The 18,353-nt window shown below is 54.4% G+C and overlaps 1 protein-coding gene across 3 annotated transcripts; it reads left to right on the top strand.

The window, feature by feature from the left end:
- The first annotated feature begins 3,662 nt into the window (after positions 1–3,662).
- Positions 3,663–18,174, top strand: STAP2 (signal transducing adaptor family member 2). 3 transcript variants are annotated; one of them, XM_054462948.2, is made up of 13 exons: positions 3,664–3,884; positions 8,117–8,188; positions 8,345–8,467; positions 10,042–10,098; positions 12,051–12,151; positions 13,332–13,466; positions 14,791–14,860; positions 14,950–15,052; positions 15,169–15,234; positions 16,652–16,822; positions 16,910–17,002; positions 17,688–17,762; positions 18,020–18,174. In XM_054462948.2, the coding sequence occupies exons 1-13, from the start codon at positions 3,783–3,785 to the stop codon at positions 18,082–18,084; spliced, it is 1,233 nt and encodes a 410-aa protein (XP_054318923.2). In that variant the 5' UTR covers positions 3,664–3,782; the 3' UTR covers positions 18,085–18,174. The 3 variants fall into 3 exon arrangements, with proteins under 3 accessions (XP_054318924.2, XP_054318923.2, XP_054318925.2); XM_054462949.2 differs by lacking the exon at positions 15,169–15,234 and having other exon boundaries at positions 3,663–3,884; positions 18,020–18,168; XM_054462950.2 differs by lacking the exon at positions 8,117–8,188 and having other exon boundaries at positions 18,020–18,168.
- Positions 18,175–18,353: the final 179 nt, after the last annotated feature.

The following is an 18,353-nucleotide window of genomic DNA, read 5'->3' as shown; positions in this document are numbered from 1 at the left end:
TCAGCCGAGTCCGGCCCTCCATACCCTTGGGCGGAACAGGAGGCAGGGCCGGGCTGGTTGCGCCCCAGATCAGTGCAGCCCCGGCCTTTGTTCCCTACCCTGTTTCGGGAACTTCATCCCCGACCCTGCCCTGGGACCTTCGTCCCCGAGCCCAGGCGCTGGGATTTCCCTCAGTCCCTGGCAGGGCTGAAAGTCCGGGATGGGGACTTCCTAAAGCTCCGGGACGCCGTGGGATGGGCTCAGATGCGGGTGGCTTTGCCCAGACCGCAGTCGGGAAGTGGGAACTGGACAGTAGGGGTGTGGGGGAGGCCCTCCAGGGTGCTCGGGAATGTTCTCAGGAAGAAGACTTGACATAGAGCAAGAGCTGGGTACATGTGAACTATTGTTGTTGTTGTTATTATTGTCCAGCCTAGGCACCCTTTAGGGGCCCCACCCTGACCGTCCAGCCAACAACGGGCATCCCCAAGGCCTCCAGACAGTATAGCCCAAACCGGCCGCAGTTTATTTCCCCAAGTCCTTATGCACTTTCTGTTTGGTTTTTTCCGTCCCCTGCCTTCCAAAACCCTGAGCCACACCTCCAGCCTCTTGCACCCGAATCGTGGCCATCGCAGTGGGTCTCAGGCCTCCAAACTCGTGCCCCACCCTGTCGGTCTTCCACCGTTGCCCCGGAGGGCTCTTTCTAAAATGCACCTATTACCACCTCCCTCTCATATTATTATTTTTTTCTTTTTTTTTTTTTTTCTTTTTCTTTTTTTGAGATGGAGTCTCTCTGTCACCCAGGCTGGAGTGCAGTGGCAAGATCTTGGCTCACTGCAACCTCCGCCTCCCGGGTTCCAGCGATTCTCCTGCCTCAGCCTCCCGATTAGCTGGGACTACAGATGCACGTCACCACACCCAGCTAATTTTTGTATTTTTAGTAGAGAAGTGGTTTCACCATGTTTGCCAGGCTGGTCTCGAACTCCCAACCTCAGGTGATCCACCTGCCTCAGCCTCCCAAAGTGCTGGGATTACAGGTGTGAGCCACTGCGCCCAGCCTATTTTCTTTTCTTTTCGAGACAGGGCCTTGCTCTGTCTCCCAGGCTGGAGTGCATTGGTGCAATCATGGCTCACTGCAGCCTTGGCCTCCTGGGCTCAAATGAGCCTCTTGTCTCAGCCTCCAGAGTAGCTGGGACAACAGGCATGGCTAACATGCCTGGCTAATTTTTAATTTTTTTGTAAAAGAAGGGGATCTCAGTATGTTGCCCATGCTGGTCTCCAAGTCCTGGCCTTAAGCAATCTTCCCACTTGGGCTCCCAAAGTGTTTGGATTACAGGTGTGAGCCACCGCACCCTGCCCTCCGCTCATGCTGTAAATCCTTCTGTCGCTCCACATTGCCTTAGACAACTGCAATAAAAACTAACCACCCTGGCTGGGCACGGTGTCTCACGCCTGTTATCCCAGCACTTTGGGATCACTTGAGGTCAGGAGCTCGAGACCAGCCTGACCAACATGGTGAAACCCCATCTCTACTAAAAACAAAAAAATTAGCCGGGGGTGGTGGCGGGCGCCTGTAATCCCAGCTACTCCTAAGGCTGACGCAGGAGAATCACTTGAATCCGGGAGGCGGAGGTTGCAGTGAGCCGAGATCATGCCACTGCACTCCAGCCTGGGCAAAAGGAGCGAAACCCTGTCTGAAAAAAAAAATAAAAACAAAATAAAACAAAACAAAAACGAACTCTCTGACCTTACTTAGTATAGCTGATACTATCAACTTTATCAGACAGTTCAGTGGATGAACACATTGCCCACAGTCCCACGGCCTTTCTGTGGTTTCTAGAACACCGGTTCTGCTATGTATACAAAGTCTAGCCCTGGTAACTATTAAGGAAATTGAATTTGTAATTTAAAAACTCCCAAAAAAGCAATCTCCAGACCCAGATGTTTTCACTAAGGAATTCTGCCAAAGGTTCAAAGAAGAATTAACACCAATTTCACATAATCTCTTCCAGAAAATTGAAGGGGACACTTCCCTGTTCATTTTATGGAACTATGACCCTGATACCAAAACCAGATAAAGACGGTACAAAGAAAGCAAGCTACACCCCATATCCCTCAGGAAGACACGCAAAAATCCTTAACAAAATATTACAAAGTAGAATTCAACAATATATAAAGTGAATTATACACCATGACAAGTGGGGTTTACTCCAGGGACCCAAGACTGGTTCAGTATTCAAAATTAATCAATTGTCCACCATATTAAACAAGCTGTGGTAGGCAGAATAATGGTCTCTTAAAGATATCCACGCCCTAATTCCCAGAATCTGTGAATATGTTAGGATACATGGCAAAGGGATTTGAAGATTAAAGATAGACGCCAGGCACAGTGGCACACACCTGTAACCCCAGCACTTTGGGAGGCCTAGACTGGAGGATCACTTGCGCCCAGGAGTTCAAGACCAGCCTGAGGGCTGGGCACGGTGGCTTACGCCTATAATCCCAGCACTTTGGGAGGTCGAGGCAGGCAGATCACAAGGTCAGGAGATCAAGACCATCCTGGTTAACACAGTGAAACTCCATCTCTACTAAAATACAAATACAAAAAAATTAGCTGGGCATGGTGGCACGCGCCTATAATCCCAGCTACTCGGGAGGCTGAGGCAGGAGAATTGCTTGAACCTGGGAGGCAGAGGTTGCAGTAAGCCAAGGTCGCTCCACTGCACTCCAGCCTGGGCTACAGAGCAAGATTCTGTCTCAAAAAAAAGAAAAAAAAAAAAATTAGCCAGGTGTGGTGGCGTGCAACTGTAGTATCACCTACTCTGGAGGCTGAGGCTGGAGGATCACTTGAGCCTGTAAAGTCGAGGCTACAGTGACTCATGATCGCCCCACTGTACTCCAGCCTAGGCAACATAGTGAGAACTCATCCTTAAAAAAGGAAAATAAATTAGCTGGGTGTGGTGGTGCCCACCTATAGTCCCAGCTCTTCGGGTGGCTAAGGCAGGAGGACCACTTGAGATTGGGAGGTCAGGGCTGCAGTGAACTATGATCGTGCCACTGCACTCCAGCATCGACAACAGAACGAGACACAATCTAAAAAAGAAAACTTGCAAATGAAATCAAAGTTGCTAGTCAGCTGACTTTTAAAATAGGGAGATTATCGTGGATTATCCAGGTGGGCCCAATGTAATCATTCGGGTCCATCAAAGTGAGAGAAAGGGCCAGGTGCAGTGGCTCATGCCTGTAATCTCAGCAGTTTGGGAGGCTGAGGCGGGCAGAAAACTTGGGGTCAGGAGTTCGAGACCAGCCTGGGCCAACATGGTGAAACCTCATCTCTACCACAAATACAAAAATTAGCCAGGCGTGGTGGCAGTCACCTGCAATCCAAGCTAGTCAGGAGACTGAGCTTGGACTCAGTCTCTGAACCCGGGAGGCAGAGGTCGCAGTGAGCCAAGATCATACCACTGCAGTCCAGCCTGGGCAAGAGTGAAACTCTGTCTCAAAATAGGAAAAATAAATAAATAAATGAAGAGACAGACCATGTCTCTGTCTTTGCAGATATAGCGAAGATTATTCTCCCATTCAAGTAGACTTATACATTCTCTCCGTTCTCAGTTCCACACCGGAGAGGCGGGGATTTCCTTAGGATCACTAGACCTGCTGGGCTCAGCCTCTGCCCAACCCTAGCAGGGGAGGGAGTTGACAGGCTGACAGAGGAAACTCCCCTGAAACCTGTTTCTCAGCTTCCCGGCCCAGCTGGGACACCCACTGGAAGGAGAGGCCAGGCGGAAGACCCTGGCCCCATCATGGCCTCTGCCCTGAGGCCACCCCGTGTCCCCAAGCCTAAGGGTGTCCTGCCTTCACACTACTATGAGAGCTTTCTAGAGAAGAAGGGGCCCTGTGACCGGGTAAGGTGGGGAGGCGGGGGCTGGCCCTGCTGGGCCACCATGGGGAGCTGTGGCACCTCTCTGAGTCCCAGTCTCCCCACTCGCCAAGGGGGGCAGGGTGGGTGCTGGATGGGGCAGGACACGTGCTGGGGGGCTGGTGTGGGTTCCGGCCATCTGCCTCTCTGTGCGTCTGTCTCTGTCTCCGTATGTCTTTGAATTTGGTTTCTTTTTCTCTTTCTCTCCCCCTGGCCCCGTCTGTCTCTCCCGATGTCTGTCTCAGTCTCTCTCTCTCTTTGTCTCAATCTTTGCTTTTGTCTCTCATTCACTCTCTTGAATACAAACAAGATCAGGGACTTCCTCCTGGAAACAGGGAGTCCTCTGACTCCCGAGCTTCCTCCCTCTGCCAGCCCAGGACAAACTCCGTGAACCTCAGCTGCTGGCCAGGACAGGTGACATGTGAGGACAGTAAGAGCTAGTGGGGGCCACATTCCACAGGACAGATAGTTGCCATGGACAGTGCGTGCGTGTGTGTGTGTGTGCTTATGTCTTCCTCAGAATAAAGTCCCAGCCCCTCCGTTCCCCGTGAGGCCCTACCTCTCCTTCCCCATGCCACATATTCATTTTCTTTCTTTCTTTTTGTTAGAGACAGAGTTGCTCTGTCACCCAGGCTGGAGCGCAGGGGCACGATCATGGCTCACTGTAGCCTCAAACTCCTGGGCTCAAGTGAACCTCCCGCCCCAGCCTCCTGAGTAGGTGGGACCACAGGCATGCACCGCCTCTTCTGGCTAATTTTTATTTATTTATTTATTTTTGAGACTGAGTCTCACTCTGTCGCCCAGGCTGCAGTGCAGTGGCACCGTCTTGGCTCACTGCAACCTCCACCTCCCAGGTTCAAACGATTAAGTGATTCTTGTGCCTCAGCCTCCCGAGTTGCTGGGATTACAGGCACGCACCACCACACCTAATTTTTGTATTTTTAGTAAAGACAGGGTTTCATTATGTTGGCTCGGCTGGTCTTGTACTCTTGACCTCAGGTGATCCACCCATCTCGGCCTCCCTAAGTGCTGGGATTACAGGCATGAGCCACCGCACCCACCCTTTTTTTTTTTTAAGATGGGGTCTTGCTGGCCAGGCGCAGTGGCTCACACCTGTAATCCCAGCATTTAGGGAGGCCGAGGCGGGTGGATCACCTGAAGTCAGGAGTTCGAGACCGGCCTGGCCAACATGGTGAAACCCCATCTCTACTAAAAATACAAAGATTAGCCGGGCGTGGTGGTGCGTGCCTGTGATCCCAGCTACTCTGGAGGCTGAGGCAGGAGAATCACTTGAACCTGGGAGGCAGAGGTTGCAGTGAGCCAAGATCGTGCCACTGCACTCCAGCCTGGCAACAGAGCGAGACTCCGTCTCAAAAAAAAAAAAAAAAAGATAGGGTCTTGCTATGTTGCCCAGGCTGGTCTTAAACTCCTGGCCTTAAGTGATCCTCCTGCCTCAGCCTCCCAAAATGCTGGGATTAGAGGTGTGAGCCACCACGCCTGCCTCATTTTCTGATACAGATCAAAACAAACACCCCCAGCTCCTCCCTGCCTATGTCCCCGCCTCTGCCCCTGAGGTTCCCTTACCTGTAGTGGAGTGGACTTTCCTTCTACCTCCATACATCCAAATACTCCCAACAAACCCTTCAGAGGCAGTAGATCACTGCGGTTAAGAAAGATCATGGGGAGGCCGGGCTCGTGGCTCACGCCTGTAATCCCAGCACTTTGGGAGGCCGAGGCAGGCGGATCACCTGAGGTCACGAGTTGAAGACCAACCTGGCCAACATGGTGAAACCTCATCTCTACTAAAAAGTACAAAAATTAGCCGAGCATGGTGCCAGGCACCTTAATCCCAGCTACTTGGGAGGCAGAGGCAGGAGAATCATTTGAACCCAAGAGGCGAAGGTTGCAGTGAGTCGAGATCAAGCCATTGCGCTCAAACCTGGGGGACAAGACTGCTCTCAAAAAAAAAAAAAAGAAAGAAAGATAATGGGGGCCGGCGTGGTGGCTCACGCCTGTAATCCAACACTTTGGGAGGCCAAGGTGGGAGGATCACTTGAGGTCAGGAATTCAAGACAAGCCTGGCCACATGGTGAAACCCCATCTCTACTAAAAATACAAAAATTAGCTGGGCGTGGTGGTATGCGCCTGTAATCCCAGCTACTTGGGAGGCTGAGGCAGGAGAATTGCTTGAACCGGGGCAGGGGGGTTGCAGTGAGCTGAGATGGTGCGACTGCACTTCAGCCTGGGTGACAGAGTGAGACTCTGTCTCAAAAAAAAAAAAAAAAGGCTGTGTGCAGTGGCTCACGCCTGTAATCCCAACACTTTGGGAGGCCGAGGCCAGCGGATCACTTGAGGTCAGGAGTTCAAGACTAGCCTGGCCAACATATAGTGAAACCCCATCTCTACTAAAAAATACAAAAATTAGCTGGATGTGGTGGTGTGCACTTGTAGTCCCAGCTACTTGAGAAGCTGAGGCAGGAGAATTGCTTGAACCGGGAGGTGGAGGTTTGCAGTGAGCCGAGATCGCACCACTGCACTCTAGCCTGGGTGACAGAGCAAGACTCTGTCTCTTAAAAACAAAACAAAACAAAAAAGATTATGGGCCCAAATTCAGAAGACCCAGCCAGGTTCTAATCCCGGCTCCACACTTTCCTTACTCCCAGGCCTTATGCAAGTGACTTAATCTTTGAACCTTAGTTTTCTGTCTTCTGAAATAGGGAGTTAGGGCTGTAGTCACAGTTCACATGTTGAGGACTTGACTCAACGCAGGCCCCGGTGCTTCCCATGTGGAAAGTCACCTAATTCTCATGAGATCCTCCAGAGTTGGCACCATTATTATCACCATTTTACAGCTGGGGAAACAGACAACGACAACTCAAATAACTTGCCCAACAGCACATCGTGGGTACATAATGAAGCAATACGCTGTTTAATCCTGTATTGCTCTAGTCCCAGTGCCTGGAGCAGGGCTGGCACATAAAAAGCCTTCAGTAAATGTTAGGTAAATGCATGTGTGTATCTGTGCATGTGTCTATGGAGGGACAGGTGGATGGGTAGATGGGGGGATGAGTGGAGGCTTGGTGAATAAATGTGGGCTTGATGGTGGCTGAGAGGATGTGTGGGTGGATGGATAAGTGCATATACAAGTGGGTGGATGGATGGATGGGTGAGTGGATGGATGGATGAGTGGGCAGATGGGTGGGTGGGTGGATGATGGATGGATGATAGATGGATGAATAGGTGGATGCATGATGGAGGGATGTATGGATGGATGAGTGGATGGATGTATGGATGGATGAACGGGCAGATGCGTGGGTGGGTAGATGGTGAATGGATGAATGCATGGATGGATGATGGATGGATGAGTAGGTGGATGGATGATGGAGGGATGCATTGATAGATGAGTGGATGTATGTATGTATGGATGGATGAGTGGGTGGATGGATGAGTGAGTGGATGGATGGATGATGGAGGGATGGATGGATGGATGGATGGATGAGTGGGTGGATGGATGATGGACGGGGGGTGAATGGATGGATGATGGAGGGATGGATGGATGGGTGGATGGATGGGTGGACAGATGGATGTGTGGGTGGATGGATGACTGGATGGATGCTGGGTGAGGTATGTATTGATGAATGAGTGGATGGATGGATGATGGATGGTGGGTGGATGGATAGATGAATGGATGGGGGTGATGGATGGATGGGTGAGTGGGTGGATGGTGGGTGGATGGATAGATAGACGAATGGATGAGTGGATGGGTGAATGGTAGGTGGATAGATGGGTGGGTGGATGGATGAATAATTGGATGGATGGATATGTGGATGGGTGGGTGGGCGGATGGACAGATGGATGATAGATGGCTAGTGCGTAGCTGGATGATGGAAGATGGATGGGACACCATTAAACCAGTTAGTTAACTTACCCCTAGAGCCCCCATCTCTATAGATGGGCGGGGGTTGCTCTGAATCCCTCATCACATCAAGGTTCCTTCTGGTCCTTTCTCAGAGGAAAACAGATACCCAGAAGCTGGGTCATGGGATCTCCCTAAGAAGGCAACATTTGATCAGAAACTCAAGGCGGGAGGTGATAAAGATGTGGGGGCAGCGTGGGGCGGAGAGCACAACCAGTGCAAAGGCCCCAAGGCAGGACTGAGTATATAAGAGGCACTCAGCTTGGCCGCTCACCTCTTCTTTCTGCACCTCTGGTCCCTAGGACTACAAGAAGTTCTGGGCAGGCCTCCAGGGTCTCACCATTTATTTCTACAATAGCAATCGGGACTTCCAGGTAAGGATGGGAATGGAGGCTCCAGAGCAGGCCTTCCCTTGACCCCAGAGACCAAGCAGACAATGTGGATGGTGTGGTCAAGGTGGCTGCTACATCATCCAGGGGGCCTGGAGGCCAAGGAACTGGTGCCCAGACCCCCTGCTTCTGTGCCCCCAGCACGTGGAGAAGCTCAACCTGGGAGCATTTGAGAAACTCAAAGATGAGATTCCCCGGGGAAGCTCACATGACCCTGGCACCCACTTCAGCCTGATCCTCCGGAATCAGGAGATCAAGTTCAAGGTAGGCCCCTTGGTGGAGGGGTGCGGAGGGGCGGTGCTGGCAGACGATGCTCAAATGCTCCTACCCTCCATTGTGCCAACCACGAAGGGGCAGGTAGTACAGGGCCCTGTGGGTCCTGGGTAAGACTTAGATCTTGACCCCAAAGGAGCTGGGTGCTATGGGAGGGTTTATTTTATTATCTTTTTTTTTGAGACCAAGTCTCGCCCTGTCACCCAGGCTGGAGTGCAATGGCAAGATCTTGGCTCACTGCAACCTCTGCCTCCCAGGTTCAAGTGATTCTCCTGCCTCAGCCTCCCGAGTAGCTGGGATTACAGGCACGCACAACCACTCCTGGCTAATTTTTTGAATCTTTAGTAGAGACGGGGTTTCACCATGTTGGCCATGCTGGTCTCGAACTCCTGACCTCAGTTGATCCACCCACCTTGGCTTCCCAAACTGCTGGAATTATAGGCGTGAGCCACCGCGCCCAGCCGAGGGTTTATTTTTTATTTTTTTGAGACAGTTTCGCTCTTATCGCCCAGGCTGGAGTGCAGTGGCACAATCTTGGCTCACTACAACCTCTGCCTCCCGGGTTTAAGTGATTCTCCTGCCTCAGCCTCCTGACTAGCTGGGATTATAGGCGTGTGCCACCACGTGACGCTAATTTTTGTATTTTTAGTAGAGATGGGGTTTCACCATGTTGGCCAGGCTGGTCTCGAACTCCTGACCTCAAGTGATCCGCCCACCTAGGCCTCCCAAAGTGCTGGGATTACAGGCGTGAGTCACGGTGGCTGGCCTATGGGAGGGTTTAGAGCATGAGAGGTCTGGCAGCTGATCTATGTTTTTCTATTATTTTATTTTGAGACAGGGTCTTGCTTGTTGCCCAGGCTAGAGTACAGTAGTGAGATCATAGCTCACTGCAGCCTCGACCTCCCAGGCTCAAGCAATCCTCCTACCTCAGCCAAGCACATGCCACTATGCCTGGCTAATATTTTATTTTTTGTAGAGACGGGGGCTCGCTATGTTACCCAGTCTGGTCTTGAACCCCTAGGCTCAAGTGATCCTCCCGCCTCGACCTCCCAAAGTGCTGGGATTACAGGCGTGAGTGAGCCACTGCATCCAGCCTCATCTATGTTTTTCAAATGTTGATATAATAACATCAAAAATCATAGTATCAGCCAGGCATGGTGGCTCACGCCTGTAATCTGAGCACTTTGGGTTGCCAAGGCAGAAGGATAGCTTGAGCCCAGGAGTTCAAGACCAGCCTGGGCAACAAAGTGAGACCCTCATGTCTAAGAGAAAAAAAAAAAAAAAAACCTGGGAGAGGTGGTGCATGCCTGTAGTCCCAGCTACTCAGGAGGCTGAGGCAGGAGAATCACTTGAACCTGGGAGGTGGAGGTTGCAGTGAGCTGAGATCGCGCCACTGCACTCCAGCCTGGGCGACAGAAGAATGAGACTCCGTCTCAAAAAAAAAAGAAGAAGAAAAAGAAAAAAGAAAACAGTCCTTTGAAGCAGGGACTCTTCCCTAGTCCAGTTTCATTGATGAGTAGACTGAGGCTCACTGACATGGATTCTTTCCTTTCTTTTGTTGCTAGGTAGAGACCTTGGAGTGTCGGGAAATGTGGAAAGGCTTCATCTTAACGGTGGTGGAGGTAAGAGTAGTGGCTCTCTGCGCCCTCTCTCCCATTCTCCAGATCTCCTCAAAAAGCCTCCTTTTTCTTTCTTTTTTTTTTTTTTTGAGACGGAGTCTCGCTCTGTCGCCCAGGCTGAAGTGCAGTGGCGCGATCTCCGCTCACTGCAAGCTCCGCCTCCCAGGTTCACACCATTCTCCTGCCTCAGCCTCCCGAGTAGCTGGGACTACAGGCACCCGCCACCATGCCCGGCTAATTTTTTTGTATTTTCAGTAGAGACGGGGTTTCACCGTGTTAGCCAGGATGGTCTCTGTCTCCTGACCTCGTGATCCGCCCGCCTCAACCTCCCAAAGTGCTGGGATTACAGGCGTGAGCCACCGTGCCTGGCCAAAATTTTATTTTATTTTTTTGAGACTAAGTCTCACTCTGTTGCCTAGGCTGGAGTGCAATGGCGCGTTCTCAGCTCACTGCAACTTCTGCCTCCCCGGTTCAAGCAATTCTTGTGCCTCAGCCTCCCAAGTAGCTGGGATTACAGGCGTCCGCCACCACACCTGGCTAATTTTTGTATTTTTAGTATACATGGGGTTTCACCCTGTTGGCCAGGCTGGTCTCGAACTCCTGACCTTGAGTCATCCACCCGCCTTGGCCACCCAAAGTGCTGGGATTACAGGCGTGAGCCACAGCGACCAGCCGTATTTCTTATTTTATTTTTTTGAGACAGGGTCTCTGTTGCCCAGGCTGGAGTGCAGTGGTGTGATCATAGCTCACTGCAGCCTCCAACTCCCAGGCTCAAGTAGTCCTCCTGCCTCAGCCTCCCAAGTAGCTGGGATACAGACACACACTACCACATCTGACTAATTTAAAAATTTTTTGTAGAGCAGGGTCTCACTATGTTGCCCGGGCTGGTCTCCAACTTCTGTGCTCAAGCGATCCACCCTCCTTCGCCTCCCAAAGTGATGGGATTATAGATGTGAGCCACCATGTCCAACCACAGAGTGCTAAATTTTTAAAAATTAGCTGACATCCGCCAGGAGCGGTGGCTCACGCCTGTAATCCCAGCACTTTGGGAGGCCAAGGCTGGCGGATCACGAGGTCAGGAGATCAAGACCATCCTGGCCAACACAGTGAAACCCTGTCTCTACTAAAAATACAAAAATTAGCTGGGTGTGGTGGCGGGAGCCTGTAATTCCAGCTACTCGGGAGGCTGAGGGAGGAGAATTGCTTGAACCCGGGAGTCGGAGCTTGCAGTGAGCCAAGATCGCCACTGCACTCCAGCTTGGTGACAGAACTAAACTCCGTCTCAAAAAAAAAAAAAAAAAAAATTAGCTGACATCATTTATCAACCGGAAATTTTAGTCTACCTTCCTGATTTCCCTCTGATTTACCTGTTTCCTGCCTCACCCTGGCAGGCCATTGAGTTTGAGACCTGCCTGGCCCCTGCAGACTTTACTTTGAGACCCTAGATTCCAGCATCTACTCTTTTTTTTTTTTTTTGGTGGGGTGGGGGAGTGGGGAACGGAGTCTCACTCTGTCACCCAGGCTGGAGTGCAATGGCGTGATCTCGGCTCACTGCAGCCTCCGCCTTTCCAGGTTCAAGTGATTCTCCTGCCCCAGCCTCCCGAGTAGCTGAGATTACAGGTGTCTGCCACCACGCCCGGCTAATTTTTTGTATTTTTAGTACAAATGGGGTTTTGCCATGTTGCCCAGGTTGGTCTCGAACTCCTAACCTCAGGTGATCTGCCCGCCTCGGCCTCCCAAAGTGCTGGAATTACAGGCGTGAGCCACCACACCTGGCCCCAGCATCTACTCTCATTCAACACTCCTCTGCAACCCCCTCGAAGCCCTCTTTGCCCCCTAAGGTGTCAGAGTTCATTGTTCTGAGCTCTGGCCTCAATTTGCCACTCTGTGACTTGGGCACAGCCGTCCATTCCCGGCCGGCCAGGTGCAGTCACTGTCCCTCGATCGCCCCTCAGCTCCGTGTCCCGACCGACTTGACCCTGCTTCCTGGGCACCTATACATGATGTCTGAAGTCTTGGCCAAAGAGGAGGCGCGCCGTGCACTGGAGACACCCTCGTGAGTGTCCCGCCTGTCCCGAGGGGCTGCAGGATGGGGACGGGAGGTGGGTGTGTGGCTGAGGGTGGGCGGTGAGTTGGGTCCCCTGGAGTTGGGTCTTGGATTTTGCATGAGGACTGCATTGGGGCTGGGGGTTGGGGGAGGGGGAGGGGAAGTTATGGCCCATGCTGGGAGGCAGGGCAGGATCTCCAGGAGCGGGTCTAGGGGCCTAGGGGACTGGAAGGGTCTTCAGAGGCGGGGCCTAGGCCTGAGGAGTGGGGACAGGGTCTGGGGGTGGTCAGTTTAGGTGTCTAGAAGGTGATGCTTCGTCTCCGGGGAGGAGTTATTTGTCGGAGAGGGTAGCCGGGACCCTAGAGGCGGGGCCTGGATGGGGGGCGGAGCATCGTCTTTGTGCGCGGTTCTTGGTGATTAGGGAGGCGGGCAGGGCCTCCAGGAAGGTCTAGGTGTTTGGAGGGCGGGACAGGATCTCCAGGGGAGGCTCTAGGTGCCTACAAGGCAGGGCTGGGTCTCCCTAGGGGTTGGAGCTGCATCTCTGGGGCCAGAATTAAGAGCCTGGCTGGCCGCGGTGGCTCGCGCCTGTCATCTCAGCGTTTTGGGAGGTCGAGGCGGGAGGATTGCTTTTACCCAGTTCAAGACCCAGCCTGGGCAACATAGCGAGACCCCATCTCTAAAGAAAAAAAAACCCAAAAAACCCGGCCAGATGCAGTGGCTCACGCCTGTAATCCCAGCACCTTGGGAGGCCGAGGCGGCCGGATCACCTGAGGTAGGGAGTTCGAGACCAGCCTGACCAACATGGAGAAATCCCGTCTCTACTAAAAATACAAAAATTAGCCGGGCCTGGTGGCGCATGCCTGTAATCCCAGCTACTCAGGAGGCTGAGGAAGGAGAATCGCTTGAACCCGGGAGGCGGAGGTTGCGGTGAGCCGAGATCGCGCCATTGCACTCCAGCCTGGGCAACAAGAGCGAAATCCTGTCTCAAAAAAAAAAAAACACACAAAAACTAGGAGCCTGGAAGGCCGGACTAGGTCTCCGTGGGAGGGGCCTGGGTCTGGAGAGCAGGGCAGGGTCTCCTGGGCCTAGGGGATGGGGATGGGGCTGGGTCTCAGAGGAGGCGGGGTTTACGTGCGGAAGAGCGGACTTGGTCTCCCGGGTCCCGAGTGGGTGACGCGGCCCGCCACAGGTGCTTCCTGAAGGTGAGCCGGCTGGAGGCACAACTGCTCCTGGAGCGCTACCCCGAGTGCGGGAACCTGCTGCTGCGGCCCAGCGGGGACGGCGCTGACGGCGTGTCGGTCACCACGCGGCAGATGCACAATGGGTGCGCATGCGCGTCTCGGGAGCCGTGGGTGGGAGGAGGGTGGAAGGAGGGTGGGCGCCGGGGCGTGGTCAGAAGCAGGGGCGGAGCCCGACCCGCTAGTGGGTAGGCCAGGGGACGGAGCCAGAGCTGAGCTGGGCGGATTGGGGGAGGAGTCAGAGCTGGGATGGGCGGGCTGGGGGACGGAGCCAGAGCTGAGCTGGGCGGATTGGGGGAGGAGTCAGAGCTGGGATGGGCGGGCTGGGGGAGGAGTCAGAGCTGGGATGGGCGGGCTGGGGGAGGAGTCAGAGCTGGGCTGGGCGGGCTGGCGGGGGTGGAGTCAGAGCTGAGCAGCGTACACTGGTGGCGGAGTCAGAGCTACACTGGGCGTGTTGGGGCGGAGTCAGAGCTGGGCTGGGCGGGCTGGGGGCGGGTGGAGTCAATGCTAGGCAGGGGAGCATGGGGGCGGAGTCAGAGCTGGGCAGGGAGGGCTGGGGGCGGGATCAGAGCTCCGGGGGCCTGGGATCCTGAGGCTGGCGTTGCCCCAGGTATGGGGTTAATGCCTAGGGAAGAAGGTAGAGCCCAGGCCGACTCCTTTGCAGGAAGAGCCAGGTCTTGGGTTAGGAGCTGGGACTCCCTGTAGGTGGAGTCAGACTCCTGGGTTAGGGTCGGCTTCTCCGGAACGTCAGGTACGCAGGGCCCAGGTCTGGGCCACTGGAGGGGATGAAGTCAAATCCAGGGGTGGGAATGGGCTCTTTGGGCAGAGTCAGGATCTATGGGGAAAGTCATGGCCGTGATCCTTTTTGGAAGTTGAGTAGGGCTATGGAGGCGGAGCCACCCTGGGGGCGAAGTCAGAGCCTTATGCCAAATTCTCAAGCCCAGTCCCGGGTTGGGCAAGGCGGTGTAGAAGGTAGAGTCGGTGCCTGGGGGTGGAGCCATTACAGGGGGTGGGGCCTACCTGGGGCGGGGTCTTTAGGGCCTGGTTCTCCCTAAGCGCGGTGCCAGAATTAGGGGCTGACCTTTCCTAGGGTGTTGTCAGTCTGGCCTGGTCCCTCCCTGGAGGTGGTGCCAAGACTAGAGGTGGGGTCTTCTGTGGGGGTGGGTCGGTCGGGCCTGCTCCCCGCTGGAAGCAGTGCTGGGATCGGGCAGTCAGTTCTCCGGGAGGTCAGGGGGGCTTAGGTCCTTTATGGGGTGGAACCAGTCAGTGGCGGGGCCTTCTGTGGGGGCGGAGCCAGTACGGACCTGTTTCTATTGGGGGCGGAGCCTGGAGTTGGGGCGGGGCCTTCCCTGGGGGGCGGTGTGGGAGCCTGGGCTGAGCCAGCCACTCACTCGGTTTATCCTGGTGCAGGACGCACGTGGTCCGGCATTACAAGGTGAAGCGGGAGGGCCCCAAGTACGTGATCGATGTGGAAGAGCCGGTGAGCGTTGGGCCAGAGTCCCTAGAAGTGCCTTTGTGGGGTCCGCGTCCCTTCTCCAGCAGCCTGACCGCTCCCCGATCTGCCCCCAGTTCTCTTGCACCTCCCTGGACGCCGTGGTCAACTATTTCGTGTCGCACACCAAAAAGGCGCTGGTGCCATTCCTGTTAGACGAGGACTACGAGAAGGTGCTAGGTGGGTGCGCCTTCGGGGAGTTCGGGGGCCCAGTCCTCACCTCTCCCGCCCCCGCTCGGACGGACCGGGCCGCCCCTGGCCACCGCGCTTCCTCCAGGCCGCCCTCTCTGTTCCAGGCTACGTGGAAGCCGATAAGGAGAATGGCGAGAATGTGTGGGTGGCGCCCTCCGCCCCGGGCCCAGGTGACGCCCCCTTCCCGCGGGCCGAGGTGGGAGGGATCGAGGACCCCGCATTCAGCCACGCCCCCTCAGTCACTTTGGTGGCTGCACCTCTTGTATCTGATGTTGTTCCCAAAGTTGCAGGGACAGAAATGACTCAGACCCTGCCGTCAGGGTGTGTGTGGGGGGGAAGGGGCAGGGGTCCCAGCTTGGGACAGAGCTAAACACAGACACTCTCATCCTGTAGAGTTGAATTTGGGGTGGAGGAAACACCTGGGCTCGGGGGAGGTGCCTAGAGTTCGGGAGAAGATGGGGGCAGAGCAGGGAAAGCTTCTCAGAAGAGTGGGTCTTTGCAGATGGTCCCAAAGGATCTTCTTAGGTAGAAATGGGCATTGAGGGGTCAGAGGGTACACCCGGAGAAGCAGTAGCCCCCCAGGGACCGGGAATCCGGGTGGGTGTTGGGAAAGAGGTGGAAATCGGTCCTGTTTATGGAGTGGGAAGAGGAGGCAGAGAACACACTAGAAAGGAATGTAGCGTGGGTTGTCTGGTCTTCCCTGGGCTGGGTGTATGCAAGGACCCCCAAGTGCCACATCCACACACACATCACACATGCATGATCCATGAACTGTGGCCACCTGCCTAGCCAGAAGGTGACACACACTTGTGTGGGCACAACAGATCCACACATGCATAAATACATGTGTCCCCCAATTCCAGTCACATATATATGCTATGTAGCACAGATACACCTGTCTCATGCCACAATCACATGTGTACACATAAATGCAGACGCGTCCATGCACAGGCACAAAATCGGACACATGTAGATACATGGGCAAAACGCACTCATGTAGACAAGGACTAAAGCAGCTACCTCAGCAGGCGTGCAGTCACACACGTATACACACAACAGGCGTGTGTGTACAAACCTTGCACTTTGATTTAACTTATCCAGATTCAATTAGTGTACATGTGTATGCCACACAAAGACAGACCTTTTTTTTTTTTTTTTTTTTGAGACGGAGTCTCGCTCTGTCACCCAGGCTGGAGTGCAGTGGTGCAATCTCGGCTCACTGCAACCTCTCCCTCCCAGGTTCAAGCGATTCTCCTGCTTCAGCCCCGAGTAGCTGCGATTACAGGAGCCTGCCACCACGCCAAGCTAATTTTTGTATTTTTAGTAGAGACAGGGTTTCACCATATTGGCCAGGCTGGTCTTGAACCCCTGACCTCAGGTGATCCGCCCACCCCAGCCTCACAAAGTGCTGGGATTACAAGCGTGAGCCACCGCACCCGGCCCAGACACAGACTTATACATGGGCACACACACAGACACACAGGGACACATGCCTGTCTCCAGGCATGCACACAGACCCCCCCCCCCCCACCTGCCAGGTGTCCCTGTATGACGTGGGTCTTGACAGTGACCACCTTTCCCCATCAGGTCCTGCACCCTGCACAGGTGGCCCCAAGCCGCTGTCACCTGCGTCTGTGCCTGTGTCCAGCCAGGACAAGCTGCCCATGTTACCCCCACTGCCCCCACTACCGAACCAGGAAGAGAACTACGTGACCCCCATTGGAGATGCCCCAGCTGTTGACTATGAGAACCAAGACGGTGAGTGGGGAACAGAGCTCTTGAGAGCTGGGGGCTGGGGAATCAGGTTAACAGCTGATGTGACACGTTACACTTTTGTTCACGCAGTGGCTTCCTCTAGTCGGCCAGTCATCCTGAAGCCAAAGAAGTTGCCAAAGCCTCCTGCCAAGCTTCCAAAGCCACCCGTTGGACCCAAGCCAGGTTGGGGTCCCCCCAAATCCCACCCTCACCTGATGGCAGGCCAGCCTCAGCCCTCATCTTTTTTTTTTTTTTTGAGACGGAGTCTCACTCTGTCGCCCAGGCTGGAGTGCAGTGGCGCAATCTTGGCTCACTGCAAGCTCCGCCTCCTGGGTTCACGCCATTCTCCTGCCTCAGCCTCCCCGGTAGCTGGGACTGCAGGCGCCCGCCACCACGCCCGGCTAATTTTTTTTTTTGTATTTTTAATAGAGACGGGGTTTCACCATGTTAGCCAGGATGGTCTCGATCTCCTGACCTCGTGAACCGCCCACCTCGGCCTCCCAAAGTGCTGGGATTACAGGCGTGAGCCACCGCGCCTGGTTCATCTGTCTTTATTGTTGTTGTTTTTTGTTTTGAGATGGAGTCTCACTCTGTTGCCCAGGCAGTGGCGCAAACTCGGCTCACTGTAACCTCTGTCTGCCGGGTTCAAGTGATTCTCCTGCCTCAGCCTCCCAAGTAGCTGGGATTACAGGCACCTGCCACCACGTCCATCTAATTTTTGTATTTTTAGTAGAGAAGGGGTTTCACCATGTTGCCCAGGCTGGTCTCGAACTCCTGACCTCAAGTGATCCACCCACCTCAGCCTCCCAAAATGCTGGGATTACCGGCGTAAGCCACCACACCTGGCCTCATCTGTCTTCTCTTCCAGAGCCCAAAGTCTTTAATGGTGGCTTGGCCAGGAAGCTGCCAGTCAGTTCAGCCCAGCCTCTCTTCCCCACAGCCGGTAAGGGGTCTGCGGGGTCAGTGCGGGGTGGGCTTCCCAGGTGTGTGACCGTGCAGTCACACAAGGCCCCACACTCCGAAGCACCCTGCCTTTCAAGGTTCTGCTGTCTCTGTCTTGAAATTCTTAATGCCTTCGAGCACACTATCATGTCACATGGGGCCCTGCAAATCTGTAGCTGGTCCTGGGTGGCTGTCAGGGTGCTGGGCATGGACTGGGGATCCCTGAGCCAGCCGCAGCTCCCGGTCCTGAACCCCCAGGGCTGGCAGACATGACGGCAGAGCTACAGAAGAAGCTGGAGAAGAGGCGGGCACTGGAGCACTGATTCGGACACACCAGGGACCAGCGGGCCAGTCCCAGGGCATGGCCCAGCGGTCAGATTCTTTTTCCCAGGATTAAAACTCTGACCCCAGGACCCATGTGTCTGGCTTGGCTTGGGGGATTAGGGGACGAGGGGTCCGTCAGATGTCTGCCTACGGATGGCCCCATTTACTCCCAGTGACCCTCAGCTCAGTGAAATCTACCACCATATCCTGGGAGAAAAGCCCATTTTACAGCTGGGAAGGCTGACGTCCCAGTGCCACACCCAGGCCC

Source organism: Pongo pygmaeus, chromosome 20 (assembly GCF_028885625.2).
Source record: "Pongo pygmaeus isolate AG05252 chromosome 20, NHGRI_mPonPyg2-v2.0_pri, whole genome shotgun sequence".
Taxonomy (NCBI): Eukaryota; Metazoa; Chordata; class Mammalia; order Primates; family Hominidae; genus Pongo; species Pongo pygmaeus.
This window is presented reverse-complemented; position numbering and strand designations above follow the sequence as displayed.